General features: G+C 42.7%; 1 protein-coding gene across 3 annotated transcripts in view; it reads right to left on the reverse strand.

Annotated features, from left to right (window-relative positions):
* Positions 1–20,018, reverse strand: part of camk2g2 (calcium/calmodulin-dependent protein kinase (CaM kinase) II gamma 2) — a 346,094-nt gene that overhangs the window by 154,490 nt on the left and 171,586 nt on the right. For all 3 annotated transcript variants that reach the window (XM_068020525.1, XM_068020524.1, XM_068020526.1), the window contains exon 4: positions 1,136–1,190. In XM_068020525.1, coding sequence (XP_067876626.1) covers positions 1,136–1,190 — 55 coding nt within the window. The remainder of the gene's footprint in view (positions 1–1,135; positions 1,191–20,018) is intronic.

Here is a 20,018-nt window from a genome sequence, read left to right on the forward strand (position 1 = left end):
GTCAAAGAATTGATTGACAACAAAAAACTCTGCTGTCTAACTCCAGTTAATTAAAGCATATATCTAGGGCATGCCATGATAAGTCAATATTAAACTTGTTCTCAAAACACTGTACTCCAGCCCAAGGGAAGTGATGCACTACATTAATTATGGCCGTTTATTCACTGCACCAAGAATTGGATTGATATTTCTTGTCTAAGATTACAGCAGGGATACAATAATTTCCTTGGAGAAAGGAGACAACTGCATGGAGGTTACAAGATAGTAAATGATGCAGACAGGTAAATCCGGAGAAATAGGGCAGTGGGACAAGGAAGGAGAATGAGCAAATTTCAGACTGGTGTCAAGAGGCTTTTTGCCCCCACACAGGCTGACCAAATGTAAAATGGATCTCCAAAGTCGGCAGAAATCCTGGAACCATTTTTATAAACCATTGGATGCTGTGATAAGGAGCCTTTACACTGTGACTGGTTCATGAGCCAGTGTGTACCTTGTGAAAACAAACTCACTCTGTATACATTACCCATTCCTATATAGAAGGCAGTGAACCCTTTAAAAAATATGATAGCATTAAACTACAGTGTGACTACTACTTTTGAATCTAGAGAGCTTTGAAAAATTGTGACTAATGCGTATGCAATTTCCTCACTTATTTCTTTTAATACTTGTGGAGGGAAACCATCAAGCCCTGGATATTTGAGTTGTTACTTTCTCCAGTACCAATTGTTTAAAACTTATTAAATCTGCTAAGTACCTCCCCTTGACTTATTTGTCAGCTCCCTTGCACCGCTGGCATTTTGTCCTCCGCCACTGTGAAAACAGATATGCAGTACTGATTTAACAAGTCTACCATTTCCTTATTATCCATCACAAAGTGTGGGCCAGGCTTGATGCACCAACTGGTCTTTTCCTGCCTGTCAACTTTGCATGTTAGTACACCTTTCAGGATGTTTCTTCTCTCTCCCACTTAACATCAAGGGCTACTGCTAACTGTCCAATCCATCATGCTCCAGTGGATTTAACATTAACAGCAATTTACAAATTGTAGCTAGTTTCTTCCTCACTCAAACACAAAGAAAGACAAAATAGAGATGCAATAGATTCTATTTTTACTAGAAAACATGCAGTTACTCACAGGTCAAATATGAGGTAGTGAAACCCTTCTTCTGATATGCTGTCATGGAGGCGTACTGGAAAGAGAAAGTGGAACATTTAGATTCAATGTGGGCAATAACTTTGTTATAAATAGTATAATGGTTTGTTTCTATCTAGAATGTGTCCTTCCTGCTTCAACATGGCAAAAATATTTTAAACAAAGGAAACCAAACTAGTTATCTCATCCTGAGTTTTCCCGACTTTGATAATTAGACATTTCACCGAGGGTAAGGGACTTGCAAGCAGCAACTGACCAACAAAATCTTTCCTTCACAATTCATTTCTAACTGACCTTAGGACGTGCTTATTTAGAGTACTTCTTGACTAGGGAGCACCTGAGCAATGGCCTTAAAGTGACAGGCCACCTTGAACGTAGCTCCACCTGTGCAGCTTAAAAACATGCTCAGGTAAATTCAAGCGGTACTGCTGACTCTCATCAGACTGGTTGAGTTAGTAGTACTCTTGCCTCTGAAGCAGAAGGTTTAGCTCAAGCCCTATTCCAGCTCTTCAGCACGCAACCTAAGCAGTAGTGAGGGAACGTGCTACTGTTGGAGGTGCCAAGTCACCTACCATCCCGACTTGGACATATATCGGCCGTTCCTTCGTTGCTGGGTCAAAATCCCAGAACTCCTGACCGAACCGCACTATGGGATTACATTCACCACACAGACTGCAACAGCTTCAGAAGACCATCCATCACCAACTTCTCAACAGCAGTTAGGGATGGGCAATAAATGCCAGTCTTGCCAGCGACACCCACATCCCAAGGAGTTAAATAAAAACCGGCAGCTAAACTGCATTCAGGTCTCCTTGTAATGTCAGTCCCTAACTGGGTCTAAGGCGGTGAATGAGATTCTGCTTTGAATTGAATGCAAATGCCAATGGTATACCTGCCCTGCGTGCTGCCTTTATGAGGAAGTGCTGGGCAGCAGACATTTTGTTTAAAACTGTTACCCTGTGGTGACAACACGGAGGATTTTTAGCACACACAAGACAGTAGACTGTGGACAGAAATCCTCAAGACTGATGTCCACAGTGGGGAGCCCTTTACACAAAATGTCTGTTTCCAGACTGACTCTGGCCAGCAGTTTTACAACAGCACTCGTAGAACAAACACAAAAAGAATTTTAAAAAAAGATGCAGCTATATCGGCAAAGCTTTTTAAAGCAATTCTGCTGAAAAAATCATTCACATTTTGGCATGCCACAGGGAGCAACATAGCCTTTCTTGTTGCTGTTGCAAGGTAGCAGAAAGGTTCAGTCCCCATCAGGTTAGCATTCAGTGGTCGTACACTGTTGCTGCTCACTGTTGTCATGGCAATAAGTGAACTGCTTTCCAAAACCAGCATCACCTGGGGTTCCAGGCTTTGCAAAGTGATGGTCTAATACAGACAACTGACAGAAAAGTCTCCAGAGGCTGATGTACACAGGCCCCCATTCTGGACTTAAATCAACATATCCCTGCAGACAATTACTGCAGTGCAAATGCCAGGCAGCCTAAAAACATAAAGCTTAGAAATGTAAAATCAGCTTGATCCAAAGAGATTCTCAGTTGAAAGCAAAGGCAGCTAAGTGCTTTGTGTGTCAGGGGCTAGTCTCAGTACATGCAGGAAACTAGGGAGAACCTGCTGGAATTGTACAGCAGGTCACCAAGTGTCTCGGAAAGAGGTAAATGTTTTGGGCAGGGTTCAAAGGTGTTTTTTATTTTAAACTTTTTTTCCTTTGTAACCCGAGTAAGTGAATGAATTTCCAAAGTCTGCTTTTATTTCAGATATGCTATTTGCTATTTTTCCTTTCATTTCCCAGCATTATATACTGTACCTCACCACTGATAATGGGACATAGTAACAGGAGTAGACCATTTCACCCCTCGTGCCTGTTTCGTCATTCAATGATCTGATTGTGACCTAATTCCATATACTTGCCTTTGCCCTATATCTCGGAGAACATCTTATTGATGAATATCCATCAATCTCAAATTTAAAATTAACAATTGACTGAGAACTAACTGCTGTTTGCGGAACAGAGCTGCAAACTTCTACTGGAAGTGTAGAATTTTTTCTTCTCTTCACTCCTGAAAGGTCTGACGCGAATTTCTAGGCTAGTCCTAGACTCCCCAACCAGCAGGGTATCTGACACATAGGGAAAGTCATCATTATGTTCTACTCAAGCTGTGAGAAATCCATAGAGCGAGACTTTGTGTGTGTTCAGTATGGAGACCACGCTTTTCCCCCGGGGCTAGACCCCACTTAACTAAATCAGAGAGAGTAGACAGACATTAGCAGAGCCAAATCTCTGGCAATCCTTAAATATCCACCGGGGTCTATTGCTGGAGTTTGCCCAGCCAAACCTATGGAACACACCAGAAGAGAGCACTAGTTACCTTCCCATTTCTGATCCAGCCAGAGAACCTTGCCACATAGGGCATTGGCATAGGGAGCTACCTGGATCCTCGTCTGAAAGATGATAAAGAAAAAAGAACCTGCATTTATTTAATGCCTTTCACATCCTTGGGCTGTCCCAAAGCACTTAACAGCTGATGAAGTACTGTTGAAGTGTAGTCACTTTTGTAACGTAGGAGGCGCAGCAGCCAATTTGTGCACAGCAAGCTCCCACAAACAATAATGAGATTAATTAAGTGATGTTTGTTGAGGGATAAATATTGGCCAAGACACAGGGAGAACTCCCTGTTTGAGCTGGTTCTGAAATTCCATGCCATCTTGACCCCCAAATAGACCACATTTCCCCAAGTCTTTCTTTCCTTTCTTGACATCAGGTTGTCTGGCTGTGCAAACCACACGGAGAATGTCAGAACCAAACCTAACCTGTCCTCACTCAAGGTGCAGTCATGTACACTTCCACTCAGGAGTAGGAAACCTGACTGATGCTCTCCTCCCTAACTAAGTGGTTGGGGGAGGGGACAAGACCACTTTCGCCCCACCCCTGCCTCAGATGAACTAACTCAAACACAGCTGGGGATCCAACAGGATTCTTTTGTATGCATCAGCAACATACAGAGTAACTCCGAGTCATCAAGAAAGATGACAGGGAGTGCCAAGAGCAATTGATGCCAATATCTTAGCAGTGCTACATATTGTTTCACATTGTGTCACTGGACACACAGACTATTACATATCTCATTCTTTTAGGCAAAATATACAGGACGCCACAATCTGGTTTAACACATCACACTTCCTGTATCACATTTCTCCCTCACACTTTATGATTGGCTAAAAGCAAAGAAAAATGCAACAGATCACAATGGTGTAACTAGCAGAACGCAAGAAAAAGTCTACTCAAAAACCCATAAATTTAACTAATCAAATTGCTGAAAATACATTTTGAAAAACTGACCAAATCTCCATCAGCCTCTTAATGTTTCTAATGTAATAACATTCTAAAATTATACTTTTCACAGTAATGTGATTAAATATGACTAAAAGATGCACCGGATTTAGGCCAGTGAAGTGTGGCCCTAAAAAGAAAAAAAAAGTGCATTTATATAGCTCTTTTCACAACCACAAGGCATCTCAAAACGCTCTACAGCCAATGACGCACTTTTGAAATGCAGTCACTATTGTATTGTAGGAAATGTGGCAATCAGTATGTGAACAGCAAAGTGATAATGAACAAATAATCTGTTTTTTAGTGATGTTGAATGAAGGATAAATATTGGCCAGGACACCGGGGAGAACTCCCCTGCTCTTCTTCGAAGTAGTGGCATGGGATCTCTTACATCAACCTGAGCAGGCAGAAGGGGGCCTTGGTTTAATGATTCATCCAAAAGATGGCACCTCTGACAGTGCAGCACCCCTTCAGTACTGCACTGGAGTGTCAGCCTTGATATTTGTGCTTAGGTTTCTGCCAAGGGATAATGGAGATATTCAGGTCTTCGAGGTAAAGTAGAGAGGAGCGGTCAGGGATCTGAATTATGTGGAAACTTGGAGTGGGTCTTGAACCAGTAGTAGGTTGAGTATGTGCATGTGAAGTCTGCAGGATTTCTCAAGATACATCAATATGAATGATTGCCTCCGTGTATAACATGAAGCGTGCAACAGAATCTGAGTTTATTTGTTTCTAAATGATTAGAAAACATGTAGGTGAATGAGTTTTGAAAGCTTCTTTCAGGTGAAACCTTTGTCATCTGGGTATTTGATTTTACTTCTGAGAACCCCTCTCAGAGTAAGAATAATTATCGCAAGTACTTTCCTTTGTTTATACTAAGAATTCAAAAATAATGATTGTTTGCAGGAAATGTATTTTCCTCAATGCAAATTTAAAATTGCATCTTTCCTCATTCTGTAATTAGATTTGAGTCTTTGTTTCACCAAATTAATTGAAATGAAAGCTTTGCATCAAAACTATCAACTGCTTACTTTTGTTTTAATGTCAGAGAAAAATGAGAAATATAAATGATTATACTTGGGCTTTTAAAAAAAAATTATCTTGAGACTCTGAACACAAATATTGTTTACAAAGAGATTTAATTATTCAGCTGCGGAAGCTATATCCAGAACACATTGCCATGCATGGACAGCTTATTTATGCAGTTTACAGGTTTATTAAAACCAGTAATGACTTAATGTGTTGCTGTGGAGGTATACAAAAGATAGACTTGCATTTATATAGCGCCTTTCATGATCTGAGGACATGCCAGAGTGGTTTACACCCAATGAAGTAGTTTCAAAGTGTAGTCACTGCTGTAATGTAAGAAACATGGAAACCAATTTGCACAGAGCAAGATCCCGCAAACAGCAGTTGGCCTTTGTGATCAAGAGGGAAAAGTTTGATTCAGTGTGTCAGCATTTTCTTAGCTCTGGAGTTAATCCGTTGTGGGCTCAAGTCCTGCCACAGTTTTAATGAATTAATCTAACTTGACACTTCAGTGCAGTATTGAGGGAGTGCTGTACTCACAGAAATGCTGACTTTTGGATGCAACAATAAACTGAGTTCCTGTCTACCTGCTCAAGTGGACATAAGAGACACCGTGCCGTTATTTGACTAGGAGGAGGAAGTTTCCCCAGTGCCTTAACCAACCATCCTCCCTCAAACAAAGCCATGAAAATTAGAGGACACATTGTGCACCTTGCTGGGTGCAAATGCTGGGCTGCATTTGCCTACGTAACATTATGAACTGCGCTTCAAAATTACTGCTTTGATTGTCAAGTGTTTTGGGAGATTCTGAAGACATGATAAGACGCCAAAAAAATGCAAGTTCTTCCTTAAACATATTATTCTGTCTTGGTAGCAGAATAATATAGTCTGTGTTACACAATATATTGCTCCTATTATAGTTAAACAATGTAACATTTGATTTATTATGAACAAAGATAAATTTCTGTGTTGAGTGAGCAACTCCTACGCACCCTTTATTCCATATTTATACTGCATTTATAATGACTGAGGCTCACAACATTAGTGAAAGAGTTTGAGTCCATTCTGGAAATATTACTAAGTATTTACAACACAGAAACAGGCCATTTTGCCCAACAAGTCCATTCTGATGTATATGCTCCTCCCACTCCTCTTCATCTCACCCTATCAACATATCCTTCTATTCCTTCCTCCCTCATGTGCTTACATTGCAGTTTAAAGAAAGTAACTTGACCAGTTCAACTTGAATTCAACAAACACAGTCAAACTCATTCTACCGTCCTTCATTTTATTTTCCCCCACATATTAACTGGCTTGTCTGCATTATCAGTGGAGATGTTCTCTCCCTCCCTCCCACTATCCTCTGTGTTTATTGGCAGACGCCAGACTGATCAAACACCATTTTTATCATGTCAAACACAAAAACAGCCTCAGGGACTAAAATTCGATGCAACTGTGCCGAGTTTACGTGAGGTTGGAGTTGGAGGGTGCAACACACTCACTGTTACTAAAGGCCTGCATTGGGCTTCTGCAGTGCAAACATTCTTCAGTCAGCTCTCCAGCAGCACCAATGACAGCAACTAATAACTCAGGCCCACTGTGATTCTTCTTACACTAAAGATGTGCTTGACACTTTCTCCGGCAAGATTTCCATATAAAAAACATTTCTTTCAAACTATTGCAAACAATGCCACTATGTCGAAAGAACTGTTTGCAACAAGCAGCTGCGGAGTCAGTAATACTGCAAACAAAGCACGTAGAAATCCAGTGAAATTCATCTTCAATAGTAAAAGTCCCTACTGTTTTCTGGAGGAGTTCATTAAAACAGAAGATCTGAACAAGTGAGATCCAACATCAAAACTGAGTGCATCTCACTCCACAGAAGTTTCACCGTTTCCATTCTTGTCCGGGGGACCAGAAACTATGGGCCAAATCTTCCTGGCACAGCAAAGACGGGTTGACAACACACATGGCTATTTATGTGAAAATCAGCCAACAAGTTCAGGGGAAGAGGAGATACGGCACGAGTTGCAACTCTCCAGAACTGGACGGTTGCATTTCGCCACTTGCCTTGCACAAATGCCCTTTCACCCTCAACATCCACTGGAGCAGGAAAGACCAAGAGGAAGTTTAATAGAAGTCAGAATTGGATCACAGGGTAACGACCTCTTCTTAGTTATCCCCCAGGGCAGGACCCTTTCCATCCCCTGACCCAGCCAAATCCAGAGACTGTCATTACATTATCCTGACATCAACCTGCTCCTCCCCAAAAGTTGCAGAGCTCCCAAAGTGTGCAAAAGCATACTGATAATCCTAAATGTGTCAATGTATGTATCAAGTGACAAAACTGTACACTGATTTTCTAAGACCACAGGTTCATTATGGTTGAAGAAGGTCATTCAACACCCCCCCCTAACTATCCATCCAGAGAGACTGAAACTAATTTAGAATCCAACTGTTTCTTAAAAGATTCCAGGATTCTGGCCTCCTCTGCTCTTCTTGGTAGTTGAGCCAAACATTGATCACTTTGTGGGAAGAATTTCTGGTCATCAATCCTGTTTACTTTTCACTCGTTTGAACCTGTCTCCCCCTGATCCTATTCTCAATTTAAATATAAGTAATATTCTGGATCTATCTGCTCCACTGATGTCAACATCTTGTACATTTATCAAATCACTACTCAGCTGCCTCCCTATCAAAGCTAGCAACAAAGCTTTCCCCAGGTTATCCACATAATTCAGATCCCTGACACTGAGGATCAAGCTCACGGCTCCTCTCTACTTTACCTCGAAGACCTCAATATCTCTGCTGTCCCTCGGCAGAAACTCGCGCACAAAAATCGAGGCTGACACTCCGGTGTGATACCGAGGGACTGCAGCACTGTTGGAGGTGAAGTTAAACTGAGGCCCCGTCTGTTCTCTCAGGTGGGTATAAAAGATTCAATAGCACAATTTTGCAGAAGAGCGAGGGAATTATCCCTGGTGTCCCGGCCAATATTTATCCCTCAATCAACAACACTAAAACAGATTATCTGGTCATTATCACATTGCTGTTTGTGGGAGCTTGCTGTCTGTAAATTGGCCACTGCATTTCCTACGTTACAACAGTGACTACACTTCAAAAGTACTTCCTTGGGTGTAAAGCACTTTGGGAATGTCCTGAGGTCAAGAAAGGCTCTATATAAATGCAAGTCTTTCTTTCTTGGCAACCATAGTTGAACTCAATATTGAAGGTGTGCTCTGATATAGCACATTACAGTTTGACTACAACTTTGTGTGACTTGTACTCTACTGTTCAGGCTATATAGTTCCACATATAACTGGTTTTGTTGAATGCTGTCAAATATTTATTTATTTAGAGATACAGCACTGAAACCGGCCCTTCGGCCCACTGTGTCTGTGCCGACCAAGAACCACCCATTTATACTAACCCTACAGTAATCCCATATTCCCTACCACCTACCTACACTAGGGGCAATTTACAATGGCCAATTTATGTATGCATTTCCTTTTTTTAAAATGATAATTTTTAAAGGAACGATGAAGAAACAGAGGATCTGCCAGATCCACAATTTTTGATGTGGTTTGGCAGTTATCTATGGGACTTTATATTCCTGCTAGCTTGCAGTCTCACCTCTCACCAAGTCCCATTCATCCATCAGCCCTTTTTAAACAAATAGCGTTTAATCTAATTACATTTTTTTGACAGCTTCATGCTCAACGAGCTTTTGACAATGAAAACAATTCTGTTGAGTTCCACGTCTTGGTGTTCACCAAGGCCACAGAAATTACTCTCAGTGATGCTAATGGATGAGTGCAGAATGCATTCTTATGACATTCTGCTGCTTGTATCCTAACTTGCACCAAGTCCTGCTCACCAATCACCCCTTTGATCGTTGACCTACAGTGGCTCCCAGTTAGGCAACACATTGATTTTAGAATTCGCATCCTCATGTTCAAATCCCTCCATGGTCTTGCTCCTCCCCATCTCTGCAACCTCTACCAGTCCTACAATACTCCGAGATCTCTGTGTTCCTCCAACTCTGGCCTCTTCATCACATTCCATCATTGGTGGCCATGCCTTAAGCCATCTAGGCCCCAAGTTCTAGAAATTCCTCCCTAAACATCTCTCTTCTCCTTCAAGATGCTCTTTAAAACCTACCTCTTTGATCACCCTTATGGTCACCTGTCCTAATGTCTCCTTCTGTGGCTCAGTGTTACTATTTGTCTGACTATGCTCTTGTGAAGTGCCTGAGAATGTTTTTCTACCTTCAAAGGACCAAATAAATGCAAGTTATTTTTGTTGTTAACCTTGTTGCCCAGCCAACCTACGACATGACTCCGCAAAGGCATCTACCAACATGAGTAGAGCTTAGAAGATGCCAGCACCAGTGTGTTTGAGGGGATAATTGGTTATAATCAGCAGTCAGAGGTAAATACCTTGGGATCATTCTCTACAGTTAAGCAGCTGCTGGACTTAAAGTAGGGTGAAACATCGAATTAAATACCTAAACTGATTCGAACTAATTCCAATAGAGACAGTGCTGAACTTGTACATATCAGGAAAAAGCAGTCAGAATTGAAGGAGGCATCGAACAACGAATAATCTGCAGGATGAACAACGAATGACGGGCATGGTTACAATGAATGGGGCTGTCCACAGAATCTTTTAAAAACCCTACAGATGGATGCAGATAGATCCCTAAATGGCCATGTTTTCCTTTCTGACATATTTTCCATAAAAGATGTGAAGAGAAACGTAATATTGATGGAAAGCATCAGTGAGCCATTTGTTCTGGTTTAGCACTGTTCTGAAATTTATTCCTGTCCACAGACAGGTTCAGGAAAATTAACAAAACATTAAAGGCCAATCATAAACGACTGGTGATGAGTTACGCAGAGTGAGCATTGACTGTCAGTGGACTTTGGCAAACTTAACAAAACAGAAAGGCTTCAAAGAGAAAACTACCGAGATAATAGGGAGGTAGACCTGAGCTTACCTGGTGAAGTGGGAGTCAGTGAACAACAGATCTGTGCAGCAGTTTCATGTGCGCATTCGTGTGTGTTCCCGGTGTGTGGGTGTTTGGGACCACGCACAGACTATGACCTCTGGCCTCTCACTTCATTGTACTATAAATGCCCTTTCCTCCATCCTTTCAGGACACTACATCTGCTAGGTGCCCAAGGCCCAATCGCATTGCTGTTTAAAGCCCCATTTCTATGCTCTTGCTTTTTGAAAACATTATCTTCATACACTCCTCCAGCATGAATTTTATCTAAAACGAGCACATTTTTTCAGCAAAGTACCATTACAGTCTAATCCTGCTAATTCCAAGTTGCTTCATCTTGAAATATCTGTTTTGGTTTCTTCTGTACCCTTACAGCCTCCAGTGCTGGGTTTTTAGAATGGCATCATACAAATTACAACAGCAGCAAACTGTATTTATATAGCACCTTTAACTTAGTGTCTAATGTTCCAAGGTGCTTCACAGTAAAACCTGGCTCGGATATAAAATTAAAACCTGACCCGAGTCCAACCCGACCACAGCCAACTTGAACCTGACCCGAGGCCGAGCCCTTTAATTTTTTTTCGCGCCCGACCCAACATGTATCTCCTTCATCTGTTCCGGCAGCAGGCGATTCCTGTGACTTCCCGGAAGCACTGTCCAGCCTGACCTGACCCGAGCCCGAATGCTGGACTCGGAATTTCGACCTGACCCTGACACATGTAGTCGGGTCTAGTCGGGTTTGGGTCAGGTGGCCAGGCTTTGCTTCATAAGGGTGTTATTAAACAAAATATGACACTGAACCACATAAGGAGTCATTAGGGCAGATGACCAAAACCTTGGTCAAAGAGGTAGATCTTAAGGAATGTCTTAAAGGAAGAGAGAGGTAGAGAGGCTTAGGGAGGGAATTCCAGAGCTTCAAACCCAAGTAGCTGAAGGCACGGCTGCCAGTGGTGGAGCAATGAAAACCGGAGATGTGCAAAAGGCCAGATATGGAGGAGCAGAGAAATCTCAAAGGATTGTAGGGCTGGAGGAGGTTGCAGAGACAGGGAGGGATGAGGAAGGAAGGATGAGAATTTTAAAATTGAGGCATTGCCAGACCGGGAGTCAATGTTGCTCATCAAGCACAGGGGTGATGTACCAAGCACTCGCTTAGAAGTACAAGACATTTCCAGATCTAAAGGGTGCAGGGAGGAAAGGAGGGTGCTGAGTGCAGCAGGAGGTGCTGGCAATGAGGGAGCAGTACAAGAAATGGCAACACAGGACTGGGTCAGAGGCTTTGGCATATTGCCCACTTGTCAGTATGGGCCTCGGAAAGTCTTGCTTACAGCACCTGCTTTACAGACCTGCAGCATGTTGAGAAATCGCCTGAATCCTTCAGAGGATAATTTACAGGAAGAATAGTCATTTTCTACATTGCAGTCAGCTATTGAAAATGAGACAGCAGTTGGAACTGCAATGGCCACTGTAGTAATATGGAGCATTCGGACACAAATAAGCCACTGAGGGAAGTCCTTCCAAGTCCACAAAGAGGTTTACTGTTTTGCACTCGCCAGATCTCACAGGTGTTTTGAAATTCTGTTACCACATTGGATTGCCCTCAAATAAAAGATCTGCAGGACCTGCCAGCAAACCGCACATTATGTCATTTTCAGATTGCAACCACACACCATCACTCAAACAGTGCCCTTTCTAAACCATGTACATTTCAGGATTCTGCCCTGGTGCACTAATTGCTACATGTATGCAGTCAATTTCATCCAGTAACGCCTCAATTTTAAAATTCTCTTCTTTTCAAATCTCTCAATTGCCTCACCCCCTCCATTTCTCTGTAATCTCCTCTAGCCCTACAACCTCCGAAATCTCAGCACTCTTCCAATTCTGGCCTCTTCAGCTTCCCCAGTCTTTATCACTCAACCTTTGGGGGCTGTGCCTTCAGCCATCTGGATCCCAAGCTCTGGAATTCCTTCCTTGACCCTCTCAGCCTCTCTACCTCTCTCTCCTCCTTTAAGATGCACCTTAATTCCTACCTCTTTGACTAAGCTTTTGGTCGCCTGTCCTGATATCTCCTTATGCAGCTCGCTGTCTAATTTTGTTTTATAACATTGAAGTCCCACCCAGAGTACATTTTGTGCCCTTATTACCCTCAGTGCCACTTCCAAGTGGTGTTCAACGTGGAGGAGTACTGATTCATCAGTTGAGAGAGGGCGGTAGGTGGTAATCAGCAGGAGGTTTCCTTGTCCATGTTTGACCTGATGCCATAAGACTTCATGGGGTCCAGAGACGATGGTGAAGACTCTCAGGGCAACTCCCTCTCAATCGGATATCACTGTGCTGCCACCTCTGGTGGGCCCGTCCTGCCAATGCAACAGGACATTACCAGGGATGGTGATGGAGGAGTCTGGGACATTGACTGGCGGGTATGATTCCATGAGTATGACTAGTTGCTTGACTAGTCTGTGGGACAGCTCTCCCAATTTTGACACAAGTCTCCGGATGCTTGTGAGGTAACATTTGCAGGGTCGACTGGGCTGGGTGTGCTTTTTTAGTTTCTGGTGCCTAAGTTGATGCCAGATGGTCTATCCAGTTTTATTCTTATTTTACTTTCCTTAGCAGTTTGATACAACTGAATGGCTTTCGAGACCACTTCAGAGGGTAGTTAAGAGTCAACCACATTGTTGTGGGTCTGGATTGGGTAATGAGGCAGATTTTCCTCTCTAAAAGACATTAATGAACCAGATGGGTTTTTCCAACAATCTGGTCATCTCACGGTCACCATTACTGAGACTATCTTTTTATTCCAGATTTATTAATTAATTCAATTTAAATTCCCCAGCTGCCGTGGTGGGATTTGAACTCTTACCTCTGGGGCATTAGTCCAGGCCTCTGGATTACTAGCTCAGTAACATTACGACTATGCCACTGTTCCAATGGTTAAAGGATTCGATGGGGTTGGCAGAAAGAATCTATTTAATCTGGGGGAAAGAGTCTGCTACAAGGGGGCATAATCATAAAATTAGAGCTAGGCTATTCAGGAGAGAAGCCTGACACAAAGGGTGACAGAGGATTGGAACACTCTCCCACAAAAAGCAGTAGGTGTTGCTGTAATAATTTTAAATCGGAGATCAACAGGTAATTCAGGGATATGGCGAGTGGATAGAGTGAGGGAACAGATCAACCATGAAGTCACTGAATGGCGGAGCAGGCTAAATATAATAACTTTATACAACTCTAACAGATCTCATACTCCTTTGTATTCTACAACAGGTGGGTAGTTACTCTGCCCAGGCAACAAAGTTGACAGTGACCTTCATCACCCCTCCGCACGAGATGTTACACTGCGAGATGGGCATGTTCCAGTGCTTCAGGGTTTCAAGAGATCTCCCAGTGTACTGCCCACATTTCTTCCTTGAAAATGCCAAAGAAATAGATTATCATTCATTTCCATGCTAGTGGTGGGATCTGCCTCTGCCTGCAATGAATTTGGCCTAACCATCAGCCTCAAGAAAATGAACATCATGGGGCAGGACGTCAGAAATGCTCCATCCATCAATATTGGCGACCACGCTCTGGAAGTGGTTCAAGAGTTCACCTACTTAGGCTCAACTATCACCAGTAACCTGTCTCTAGATGCAGAAATCAACAAGCGCGTGGGTAAGGCTTCCACTGCTATGTCCAGACTGGCCAAGAGAGTGTGGGAAAATGGCGCACTGACACGGAACACAAAAGTCCGAGTGTATCAGGCCTGTGTCCTCAGTACCCTGCTCTACGGCAGCGAGGCCTGGACAATGTATGCCAGCCAAGAGCGACGTCTCAATTCATTCCATCTTCGCTGCCTTCGGAGAATACTTGGCATCAGGTGGCAGGACTATATCTCCAACACAGAAGTCCTTGAAGCGGCCAACACCCCCAGCTTATACACACTACTGAGTCAGCGGCGCTTGAGATGGCTTGGCCATGTGAGCCGCATGGAAGATGGCAGGATCCCCAAAGACACATTGTACAGCGAGCTCGCCACTGGTATCAGACCCACCGGCCGTCCATGTCTCCGCTATAAAGACGTCTGCAAACGCGACATGAAATCGTGTGACATTGATCACAAGTCGTGGGAGTCAGTTGCCAGCATTTGCCAGAGCTGGCGGGCAGCCATAAAGGTGGGGCTAAAATGTGGCGAGTCGAAGAGAGTTAGCAATTGGCAGGAAAAAAGACAGAGGCGCAAGGGGAGAGCCAACTGTGCAACAGCCCCGGCAAACAAATTTCTCTGCAGCACCTGTGGAAGAGCCTGTCACTCCAGAATTGGCCTTTATAGCCACTCCAGGCGCTGCTTCACAAACCACTGACCACCTCCAGGCGCGTATCCATTGTCTCTCGAGATAAGGAGGCCCAAAAGAAAGAAGAAGGTGGGATCACACTGTGCATGAAACGATTGCTGCTTTTGCCTCCACCATATAATTCACTGCACTTCAGAGTTATCCACTGTATTTTGAGACATTACTGACAGACGTGTAAAGGCTCTTTTTAAGTGAAAACCCACTATCTCTCGTACAACATATGAATCCCTTCAGTAGATTACATCTTTATCTACAATTCTGTATTTATTCTGTGACGTGGTTGATCATTTTATTTTGCTCTTGCTGGATTATTGCAGTGCAGCAAAAAGAATTATCCCATCACTTCGACTCAATAAACTGCATTGCTGATTGACTATGATGAATGATCAACAATCCTCCTAAAATAAACAGAATGAAACAAATATGCCATTGCATTACCTCTGCTCTTAAGACTAGTCTTCATAGCTCACTCATACTGTATTAGTCACAGCCCCTTTGCGCATGAAGAAAAACACCAAGAACTTAGGAGGCCACTCAACCTATCGAGCCTGCTCGGCCATTTTATTAAACATGGCAACTCTTAATCTTTTCTCCATATCCCTGAATATTCTTACCTCCCAATGTAAGTAACAATTTCCCTTTTGACAAACCCTGATGAGGGCTTGATGAGATAGATACTGAATGGCTGTTTCCCCCTGGCTGGAGAATCTAGAACTAGGGGCATAGTCTCAGGATATGGACTCGCCCATTTCAGACTGAGATGAGGGAAAACTTCTTCCCTCGGGGGTTGAGTGTCTTTGGAATTCTCTACCCCAGAGAGCTGTAGTTGCTCAGTTGTTGAGTATACTAAAGGCTGAGATCAACAGATGGTTGGACTCTCAGGGAATTGAGGGATATGAGGATCGGGTGGGAAAGTGGAGTTGACGTCAAGGATCAGCCACGATATTGTGAAATGACAGAGCAGGCTTGAGGGGCAAATGGCCTACCCCTGCTCCTATTTGTTACGTTCTTATGAACAGTGCAATTAATTCTGCAAGCAGTGAATGTATCATCAGCAAGATGTTCTAAATAGTCAACAAATTCATTTTTTTTAAGCTTTCTTGTTGTTGCAAATGTTCCAAAATTGTCAAACGTTTTTTAATGTTAGCTTGGGTCAGTGGTAGCACTCTCACCTCTATCACTCGAAGGCCGCCACTCCCAAGATTTAAGCATGTAATCTAGACGGGCACATTGGTAGCACAGTGAGTGAGGGAGTGCTGCGTTGTCAGCAGTGCCGTCTCTCAGATGAGATGTTAAGTCAAGGCCCAACTAATTCTGTCAGTTTGGGTGGACATTAAAGATCCTCAAGACATGATTGAAGAAGAGTAAGGTGCTACCCTGGCCAACATTCATCAACCACCACCATCAAAAACAGATTGGCTGGTCATTCATCCGATTTGCTGTGGGCAATTTGTCCACATAACAACAGAATTTCGATACCTCAGAAGTAATTAATTGGTTAGGAAGCACCTTGGATTGTCCTGATGATGTGGAAGACCTATGTAAATAAATAATTCCTTTCAGAATAAAAGATCCCATTCCACAATTTAGAGAAAAGCAGAGAGCCTTTGGCCAACATTTGTTCCTCAAGCAATATCACAACCAAAAAAAAGAGTAATTGTGGTCACTTCTTTCATTTGCTGTAAATGGAATTGCTGTTTGCAAAGCAACTGTTTAAATAACAATAGTGACTACAATCAGAAACTAATTCATGGACATTCTGAGGGATTATATAAATGTAAATTGGTTCTTTTCTTTCAACGATTTTTATCAGCTGTCAAAAGCTGCTCCACAAAGTGTTTAAAAATACAGTCCATGGCTTGCTACCAGGCATTAGTCTGAGCAAATGCTGCTGAATGTATGAGATTCACAGTAAAGCGGCACTATTTGCAGTAGGGATAAGGTGATGAACAAAAACATGCGCTTCCCACTGGTTGGAAGCCAGTTGATGATCCTGGTTCTTCCCAGATGAGGCTGCTGAAAATAGCATCCATGGGTTTTATTCACAGAAACATTCAAGCAATGTGAGAAACTCCACTCCCTCTGCAAATGTATTTGTTCCTGTATAACACCAAGAGCTTTTGCCTTAGATACTTTAATAATACACTGACTCTGCCATTTTTAGACAAAATAGCTTAGGACAGCTGCAGTGTTACGGCCTTATGACATGTGATTAATATTGTCAGAGGACTGGGTGGGAAGGTTTCAGCTCTGGCCTTTACAAGTGTGAGGAGGTCACAGAGCATTTACTACCGACACAAATTGGGCCTCAATATAGTTGAAGACTAAACCATCAGAATTACACTGCAACTAAGTGTGTTCTTGACCAATCTTGTCTAATCTCTTTTTTGACCTCTTTTAAATGCGTTTCCTCCCCTTGTTTAGGTCTCAGTGCACCTGAGTGAGAAGGTGGATGGGATATGCTTGATCCTGCTTTTAGGCTTATTCGAATGCCGCTTTTTAAATAAGTGCTAAAGATGTGCCGAGATTATAGCTCTTAAATTTTCATTCGACACCTGACAGAGGGGGGAGAGGAGGTCCCAGGCAATGGTCTTGTAAAGTGCAGTCCTGATTGTGATACAGATGAATACAGCAGTCATTTTGTCAACGGCAATACCCACAAAAAGCAAGGATGAGCTCATCTGTTTTTTTATGGTCACATTGGTTGAGGGAGGAATGTTGGCTAGGATACCGGGAAGAAACAGTGCCGAAAAACTTTGGCATTTGCTAGATTACTGCCCTCTCAATTGAGGTAGTGTAGAGGAATTTAGTTTGGAGCTCAACTGCATTGTAATAATGCACGTGTGCCAGTATTAGCTCCATTCGAGGGTGACAGCCTGAAGCATTGTGGAAATGAGCTTGTGAGCATTGTTTTAACATTTAGAATGAAAACATGGCAGTCAGTCAATATCGGTCTACCTTTTGACTCTGATCACTCCCCACTGCTTCAATCACACTGAGCCTGTTGAATGAATTTATAGTCCCACTGTGACTGGAGGTCAACAGTCAACAAGCAGTTGTCTCCTGTACTGCTGCTGCGATATTGCTTCCTGAAGACCTAACAGTGGACTGAACACAATAAATAACCTCCAACTTTGAGGCTGTTCTTGTGTGTTTGCTGTTGTGTGTGAATTTCCAACCAATGGAAAAATTAGTGGAACATTTTGATAATCTGCAGTGTTGTGGCATTGCATCTACTGCGACACCAGAAGTTACAGCAATAATTAAATCCCACTGAAGGTTGTGCATCTCACAAAATGAATCAGTAAGTACCCATAAAACTACTTAACCAATTCTCTTCAACATTCTAGAACTACAGGTGTCTTATCTATCCACATTATCTATAAAAATATTTTTAAAATCTTGTGTATTTCCTGTTAACTTTTTCCATTTTAAGTTCCTACGTCCACATTTAAAATGGATACAGTCCACATAAACTTATCATGCTTTAAGTACAACCCCTCCTATTATAGACACCAGAGGTCCATCACCGGTGGAAGGGTGTAATTACAGCATAACAAGTTTACATAGGCAGTTCCCATTATAAATTTTGAACATAGGAACTTATAATGGACACACACAAATAAGCACAGAATGTATGACTATAAAATGCGAACTTAATGATGTCTGTGCATCCTGGTCCACTAAGTCCCTGCTCTCTAATTCCAATTCATATGAACATGACACTTAGAAATAGGAGCATAGAAACACAAGTAAGCCATTCAGCCCCTCGAGTAACTTAACTTCATCTAGTTATGTCCCCTTGCCAGGGACTCCCCTACTAGTACAATTAGTTTTTCTCTCTATCTACCCTATCGATTCCTTACAACATCCTCGAAACACCAATTAAATCACCCCTCAACCTTTTATATTCCAGGAAATACAAGCCTAATTTATGCAATCTTTCTTCACAATGTTACCCTTAGAGCTTTGGTAATATTCTGGTGAATCCGCACTGCATTCCCTCCATAGAAACTAAAGATGAAATAATTTGTTTAAGTATGACTACAGGAAGTAACGTCTTGTAGACAGGAACTACACTATCTGCCCAGATCGCAGTTGGTTGCTGCTCATCCGTTGCCATGACGTGCGCTTGCCTTCTTCTCCTGGCCTGGAGTGGTTATTCTGATTGGCTGAGCTGACCACTGTGACAGTTCTCCACTCTATACAATATGGCTGGTGTTTCCACCACAAGAGTATGAGCATTTAGAACACAAGCCCAACAATGGTGTTTACTACTCATCTTGTATTTACTAGTTAAAAAGCACAATCAGCCACAACTGGATTCCCAACTAATCACATGTGCTTGCGGCTTATGAATTGGACAACACCGTTGTATGGAGGATCACGGACGTAAACCCATCTGACGCCATTCCATGGCGCAACAAGGGGATGTCCATTATTGCAGGCTGATAGATAAATAACTGGCAGTAGATTAACAAGAACTCTATATTTGGTAAATGGGTGGCATCTGTAAGGAAGCTTTCAATATGTTGTTCTTGTATCATGTGCTGCGAGTCCTGAAACCACAGGAGTTGAAGTCTCTTAAGGGGCAGTGCTCCCAGCATTTGGGGTGGGGGGGGGGGGGGGGGAGAACATCATCCTTTATCGAATCATCTGATCAAGTGAGGCATCTGCAACGTAGGTTGTATATAAGTGACACCACAATTCCTGGCCAGAATAGAAATTCTCAATTTCCCATAATTGGGAAATTACCCAATCATGTTTGGAGACAACGCTGTAGCAAGTGATTGGGATTGATTTTGCGCACATAATTTGTATTCTGTAACTATCCTCTGCTCTCTGCACTTTACTGGAGAAATAATCCTGCTGTTATTGGGGAGAGTTGCTGCAATTTCGGTCATGAGTTTGCAGTTTGTGGCAGATTCTTTTTAAATAAGGCTCTGTCAATAGACTTTGCTTACTTTGCTGTTTGTTGAGTCGATAGACTGCTTGCTGAGAGTCCTGTCACGAGTCCCACCCTGCCTCCAAGTCATTGGCTGACACAGTGGTGTCAGTAGACACTCTGTACTATGTGACAGAACTAGGCTGCTGCTTGGGAAATGTTTTCTTTAGTTTACAAGCTCCTGCTTACACTGTGCTCATCCACTGGCA

Source organism: Heterodontus francisci, chromosome 42 (assembly GCF_036365525.1).
Source record: "Heterodontus francisci isolate sHetFra1 chromosome 42, sHetFra1.hap1, whole genome shotgun sequence".
NCBI lineage: Eukaryota > Metazoa > Chordata > Chondrichthyes > Heterodontiformes > Heterodontidae > Heterodontus > Heterodontus francisci.